Source organism: Daktulosphaira vitifoliae, unplaced genomic scaffold (genome assembly GCF_025091365.1).
Source record: "Daktulosphaira vitifoliae isolate Bord-2020 unplaced genomic scaffold, ASM2509136v1 Scaffold_1, whole genome shotgun sequence".
NCBI classification, from domain to species: domain Eukaryota; kingdom Metazoa; phylum Arthropoda; class Insecta; order Hemiptera; family Phylloxeridae; genus Daktulosphaira; species Daktulosphaira vitifoliae.
Window position 1 is genome coordinate 59,046,800 of NW_026099572.1, and position 7,434 is coordinate 59,054,233.

The window sequence follows — 7,434 nt, forward strand, 5'->3', positions numbered from 1 at the left end:
ATAGTACATAAAATAAGCTTTAATTTGATATATGTTTAAAGGACGCAGTATTTCCGGAACATTTTCAAAAATTAAGTTGAAAAAGTTAGTTTTTGTAAAAAAGTTGCAATTTTAAATCCCCCCCCATGAGCAGGTTAAGTGTTAAATTTTCAAAAAAATTATATCAAATGAAAGGAAAATATCTAAGGTTTTAGTTTAAAAAAAAATTATGTTGATTTGTTGATTTTTGAAAAAGTTATGGAAGTTTTAAGAAAAAAAAGTGAAAAAAATGACAAAATTTGTCGATTTTTAAATTTGTAATTTTTTTGGATATTTCCCCCATTTGCGGGGAACGAGGGAAAATTTTTAAATTTTTAAGGGTAATGTCTTCAACTAGATACAATTTGTGATCTTTTGACGTATTGTTAAAAGAAATCGGTCCAGTGAGAGCTGAGAAAAAGTAGTGACAGACACAAAAAAAAAAAAAAATAAAAAAAAAAATAAAAAAAAAAATAAACACATCATGGTAAAATTAATACCTTCTCAGCTTCGCATCGAAGCTAAAAAAACGCTTCGATGAAAATCTTTAGGTAGTGTTTAATTTTAAAAAATTGGTGGATTATTCCAAAAGCTTCATAAACTGCTAGTTCCTTATTAATATCCTGATTAAGATAAAGTATGTCGAATGAAAATGGGATTATTAAAAAATAGTATTTCCCATAAAAAAATTATATTGATCAATACACTTTTCAATAAGTTATAGCATTATAAAGTTAAAAATGTAAAAAATAAAATCGAAAATTTTCACACAATGATAGCATTTGGTTGTCATTTTCACCGTGAAGACAAAACAAAGTCCGAAATTTTTTTTTTTTCATAATAAAGTATATTACATTAGCTTTAATTTAAGATATATATAAAAGTGTCAGATTTTCCGGAACACTTTCAAAATTTAAGTTGAAAAAGTCAATTTTTTGTGAAAAATTTGTCATTTTGAATCTCCCCCTAAAAAGTCAGATTTATAAAAAAAATATACCAAATGATAGGTAAAGACATCATGCATCTACAAAAAAAAGAATTATATTGATCCATACATCTTTCGAGAAGTTATAGCATTATAAAGTTAAAAATATAAAAAAGAATTTTTTTACAAAAATCGTATTTTTTTTATTAAGTTTAATGTCTGTTTTCACCATGAAGATAAAATAAAGTCCGAAATTTTTTTTTACCATTATAAAGTATATTACATTAGCTTTAATTTAAGATATATATAAAAGTGTCAGACCTTCCGGAACACTTTCAAAAGTTACGTTGAAAAAGTTCTACTTTCTATATGCATTTTTATGTTTTGAATCCCCCCTGTATTTAGGGAAATGGTCCGATTTAAAAAAACAGTATGTCGAATGAAAGATCTATATAAATACTACTTCTCATAAAAAAATTGTAATGATTCATACATTTTTCAAAAAGTTATAGCATAATAAAGTTAAAAATGGAAAATACAAAATCGAAAATTTTCACACAAAAATAGCATTCGGTAGCCATTTTCACCATGAAGATAAGATAAAGTCCGAAATTTTTTTTTTTCATGATAAAGCATATTACATTAGCTTTAATTTAAGATATATATAAAAGTGTCAGACCTTCCGGAACATTTTCAAAATTTAAGTTAAAAAAATCAATTTTTTGTGAAAAAGTTGTCATTTTGAATCCCCCCCTGTAGGCAGGTAAAAAGTCAGATTTATAAAAAAAATATACCAAATGATAGGTAAAGACATCATGCATCTACGTAAAAAAGAATTATATTGATGCATACATCTTTCGNAAAAGAATTATATTGATCCATACATCTTTCGAGAAGTTATAGCATTATAAAGTTAAAAATATAAAAAAAAATTTTTTTACAAAAATCGTATTTTTTTTATTAAGTTTAATGTCTGTTTTTACCATGAAGATAAAATAAAGCCCGAGTTTTTTTTTTACCATTATAAAGTATATTACATTAGCTTTAATTTAANATAAAGTATATTACATTAGCTTTACTTTAAGATATATATAAAAGTGTCAGACCTTCCGGAACACTTTCAAAAGTTAAGTTGAAAAAGTTCTACTTTTTATATGCATTTTTTTGTTTTGAATCCCCTCTGTATTAAGGGAAATGGTCCGATTTAAAAAAAAAGTATGTCGAATGAAAGACCTATATAAATACTACTCCTCATAAAAAAATTGTAATGATCCATACATTTTTCAAAAAGTTATAGCATAATAAAGTAAAAAATGTAAAATTCAAAATCGAAAATTTTCACACAAAAATAGCATTCGGTAGCTATTTTCACCCTGAAGATAAAACAAAGTCCGAAATTTTTTTTTTGCATAATAAAGTAAATTACATTAGCTTTAATTTAAGATATATATAAAAGTGTCAGACCTTCCGGAACACTTTCAAAAGTTAAGTTGAAAAAGTTAATTTTTTGTGAAAAAGTTGTCATTTTAAATCCCCCCTGTGGGCAAGTAAAGGGTCACATATAAAAAAAAAATATACCAAATGAAAGGTAATGATATTATGCATCTTTATAAAAAAAAAATTATATTTATTTGGTTATTTTTAAAAAAGTTATAGCAATTTTTAGTAAAAAAAATTGAAAAAATTTTGAAAATTAGCGATTTTTAAATTTGTAATTTTTTTGGAGGTTTCGCCTATTTACGGGGAACGAGGGGATTTTTTTCAATTTTTGAGGGTAATGTCTTCGACTAGATACGATTTGTGATCTTTTGACGTATCATTGAACGTCGTCGGGTACCACCAGATAATAATCACATCATTACCGCTAAGCACAGCGGGTATACGTCCCAAGTAATCGACTGGTTTTAAACAGTTATACTTAGCTTGCAAGTCGTTGGAACACCTCAGAATAAAATGCACTACGTCACCACATTGCACTATTAATATATTTATCACCCAATATAATGAACGTTCAATAAATGACGATCAAAGTATTTGTTGCACGCCTCTTCTTTTAAAATTCATATATTTTTTTTTCTTCTAAGTGCCAAAACTTACTCAGTATATTTTCTAGTGGGTTAGAATTGTCGCTCACCTTAAGGAAAACTGTCGGTTTGTTGGCTCGTAATATTGAGCTGTTTATTTTCCGATGAACCAGCAATAACCCATTCGTTGTTTGTTCCTTGAAATACAGGGCATTCTGGCCGTGACTTTTCTCATGAGAAATAATATTTTTTAATAATTTCATTTTCAATCAAAACATTAATAAGGAAATAGCAGATCATGTAGCTTTTGGAATAATTCACCCATTTTTTAAAATTAAACACTGTCTAAAGATTTGAATAAAATCGTTTTTATCCACCAATTTCATAATATTACAATTTAATAAAAAATTAAAAAACTTAAATAGTAGAGAATATAATAGTAGAATTTAAGATCTTAAATAGTAGTTAATATCTGTTCCTTTAACTGTATTGACTCTTAAATCGTTATATAGTTGGTTGTTTGAAACACACCAAGGAACTTCAATGAAAATACATTATACAATATTTTTATTTTATATCATTAAATATATTCAAATTGAAAAATTCAACAAAATTATTAATTTTAAATCCAAATTATTAACATTATCGATATCTTAATAAGTGAAATATAAAATAAAATAAACTTTTTATTCGAAAATAACAAATTGTTAGTAATTTATTTCTTATCAGTTGAAGTACCACAACGATCACATTCGCCTAAAAATAGATGATTTAACTTAACTTCTTCTTTTAAAGTCCATATATTTTTTTCTGTGTACTATTCTAAGTGCCAAAACTTACCCATTATATTTTCTATAAAAAAAATATTTTCTAGTGGGTTAGAATTGTCGTTCGCCGTAAGGAAAACCGTCGTTTTTTGGCTCGTACTATTGAGCTGCTTATTCTCCGATGAATCAGCAACATTTGTACTTGCTTACTGAAATATAGGACCGTCTGGTCGTGGCTTTTTATTCCCTGTACATATTAAATCGTAGAAAGCTTCGATCAATAAGTTGATTTTCTGTGGCACGATAAATCCCGAATCTGCTAATACTATAAACTTCGGAATCAGGCAGCTACCATTTTGTCAAATGCCTGGTAGGTTACTCGTAGTACTACTAAGCATGGATACGTTACAGAATAGTGAGTTAGCTGCAACAATTACTCGAGATTTAATCTTTTGTAGGTTTCACCAATTCCTTGGACGCTTTGGTCGACGTGGCTTTTCGGTAACCGTAAAATCTGTGCCATACGTTCAGTTATAAGCATAAGCATTGCTACGTACCATATGTTTTTGATATATTGACTATGGGTAGCCAGTGTTGTAGTGTTTCTATAGTTGATTGTTTTAGATGATTTAATCTATTATTTTAAATCTTTTTTCTAAAAATTCAATCAATTCGATAACTGTAGGAAGTTCATTTAGACCCGATTCCGTTTCCCATGCTTGAAGACGACTTCTATCTAACTTGGTGGTTACTAAGTATATTAACATAGGATTCCACGTCTTTGGCTCTTGATTAAGTGCTTTTAATGCTTAAATGTGTCCTTTTATTGAGTCTGTAAAAGCTCGAAGTTTATCACCTGATTCTACCGTTAATGTCTATAAGATAAATAACGCTTTTACATGGGCTCGTACTCGCTCCATGCTTCCTTAATTTTTTCTCGCCTAAGTCGAATTTCTATTAAGTTCGACTTTTCACCCCGAAAAAATTTTTAAGAATTTGGTCAATGTCGATTTTAATTGACTTCTCCTTATACTCAATCGTATAGCTTCACTCTTAAAGTTATCTTCAGAAATACTTTATTTTGGCTTTCACCGATAATAATATATCAATTATCTATATATATATACACTCTATTAACTGCCAGAGAGCGTTTGTGGTAATTTTGGCAATTTACAAATTTAACGATAGTACCACAATAATCGTTGAACGTCGACACTTAATAAATATTGCACACGGGTTTTTTACACTTAACTATATTTGTTTCACAATACTTACGACAATATCTAAAGCACTTCTAAATTTTTTTGATTAAAATGCGTTAATAACATATAATTATATTATTATATTCCGCATATAGCAATCGTTACTGATATGAACTACGTCAGGTAGAAATTAACGCTTTTCCAACTTGATTTTTTAGAATTATAAATGAACACGTGCATACAACGTTTTACACGTGTACTCTGATAACGCGCTTTCGTTAGAAAAATATTTGCATTTTCGCGTTCCCGATATACACTAGACGTTTCGGGTGAAGGACGTCAAGTACGAAAATTTATATGCCTTTATTTTACATACGCAAGCGGTGAGCTGTACAACGATAAAATTAAACAACAATAACGACACTTATTGTATAGAACTAAACAGTTAGTATTTTATTTCTTACTTTTTGAATGATCACGACGATCACGTTCACCTAAACATAAATGATTTGATTTTTTACAAAATTGAAAAATTCAACAAAATTATAAATTTTAAATCCAAATTATAAACATTAACAATATCATAATAAGAGACATTTCTTATAATATAATCTTCTTTTTGGAAAATAAATTAAATTTAATCATTTATTTCTTACGAGTTGAAGGACGACGACGATTACGTTCACCTAAACATATATGATTAGTTTTTTTATTATATATCATGTAATGTATTTCAATTGAAAAATTTAACAAAATTAAAAAATTTGAATCCAAATTATTAACATTATCAATATGTTAATGAGTAACGTTTAAAAAATAATAATCTTTTTATTCACAAACAACTTAATGTTGGTTTTTTTTCTTACCAATAGAAACGCCACTACCAACACCTACACCAAAACATAGATAAATAATTTATTTGTTTTTAACAACAAATATATCCATATTGAAAAATTTAGCAAAATTTTCGATTTTGAATCCAAATTGTTAACATCAACAATATCTAAATTTGTGAAATTTCTAATAAAATAATCTTTTTATTGGAAAATAAATTAAATTTAATCATTTATTTCTTACGAAATGAAGGACGACGACGATTACGTTCACCTAAACATAGATGATTTCTTTTTTTATTATATAACATTAAATGTAATCAAATTGCAAAATTCAACAAAATTATCAACTTTAAATCCAAATTCTAAATGTTATCAATATATTAATAAGACACATATCTGATAAAATAATATTTTTACATGAAAATAGCTAAATGTTAGTAACTTATTTTTTACCAATTGAAGCACCACTGATATCAACTATACCTAAATATAGATTATTATTTTTTTATTATATATAGTTAATAAATGCATTCAAATTGAAAAATTCAACGAAATTATCACTTTTGAATCTAAATTATTAACATTATCAATATCTTTTTTTGTGATAATTACAAGAAAATAATCTTTTATTTTGATAAATACTTAATGGTAGTAATTTATTACTTACTATTTGATGAACCACCACCATCATGTTCACCTAAACATAGATGATTAGTTTTTATATTATACATCGTTAAATGCATTCAAATTGAAAATTAAACGAATTTATCAATTTTCAATCTAAATTATAAACATTATCAATATCTTTTATGTGATAATAAAAAGAAAATAATCTTTTATTTTGATAAATACTTAATGGTAGTAATTTATTACTTACTATTTGATGAGCCATCACCATCCTGTTCACCTAAACATAGATGATTAGTTTTTATATTATATAATATATAATAAATTTTTGATTTTGAATCGAAAGTTATAATATTATCAATATCTTAAATTAAGAAATTTTTAAGAATATAATCTTTTTATATGAAAATAACTTAATGTTAGTAACTTATTTTTTACCAATTGAAGCATCACTGCTAACGACTAAACCTAAACATAGATTATTATTTTTTTATTATATACAGGGTAATTTTTTTATCATAACCCACTCAATTACTTGCAAAATAATAATAATTTAAACATTTTTTTTTTTCATTATCTTTAGTTACACATTATTCTTGAATTTTTAACTATGTAATACTTTTTAAGTTCATCCCTTATGCCTTGGAGGGGGGTCAACTTTGTTTTTTTAAATGGTAACACATATTTTTAATTTAATAAAATGTTTGAGTTTTTAATTTAATAGTAAATGGCATTTGAATTTTTAATATAACTTAATTCGTTTATTAGATATAANATTTAATAGTAAATGGCATTTGAATTTTTAATATAACTTAATTCGTTTATTAGATATAATCATTTAAAGTTTCAAATTTTTGAGTTAATAGGAATTACAAATATAGGTAGCTAATTGGTTTTTTATAATATCGATATTAGCAGATACACAGCATTGTTATTATCAATTGTAGTAAGGCACATTGTTATGAGTTTATAAATACACTAACTGACAATACAGAAAGTATATCTATTGATAATCATAATTGATAATAAACAATC

The 7,434-nt window shown here is 26.0% G+C and overlaps 1 protein-coding gene across 1 annotated transcript in view; it reads right to left on the minus strand.

Annotated features, from left to right (window-relative positions):
• The window catches only part of LOC126908679 (E3 ubiquitin-protein ligase RING1-like), a 34,492-nt gene that overhangs the window by 12,440 nt on the left and 14,618 nt on the right, over nt 1–7,434 (minus strand). Inside the window, exons 14-21 of the mRNA XM_050690968.1 lie at nt 6,838–6,867; nt 6,650–6,679; nt 6,440–6,469; nt 6,226–6,255; nt 6,014–6,043; nt 5,803–5,826; nt 5,593–5,622; nt 5,401–5,430 (exon numbers count right to left, since the gene is read on the minus strand). Of these exons, the coding sequence (XP_050546925.1) occupies nt 5,401–5,430; nt 5,593–5,622; nt 5,803–5,826; nt 6,014–6,043; nt 6,226–6,255; nt 6,440–6,469; nt 6,650–6,679; nt 6,838–6,867 (234 nt within the window). The remainder of the gene's footprint in view (nt 1–5,400; nt 5,431–5,592; nt 5,623–5,802; nt 5,827–6,013; nt 6,044–6,225; nt 6,256–6,439; nt 6,470–6,649; nt 6,680–6,837; nt 6,868–7,434) is intronic.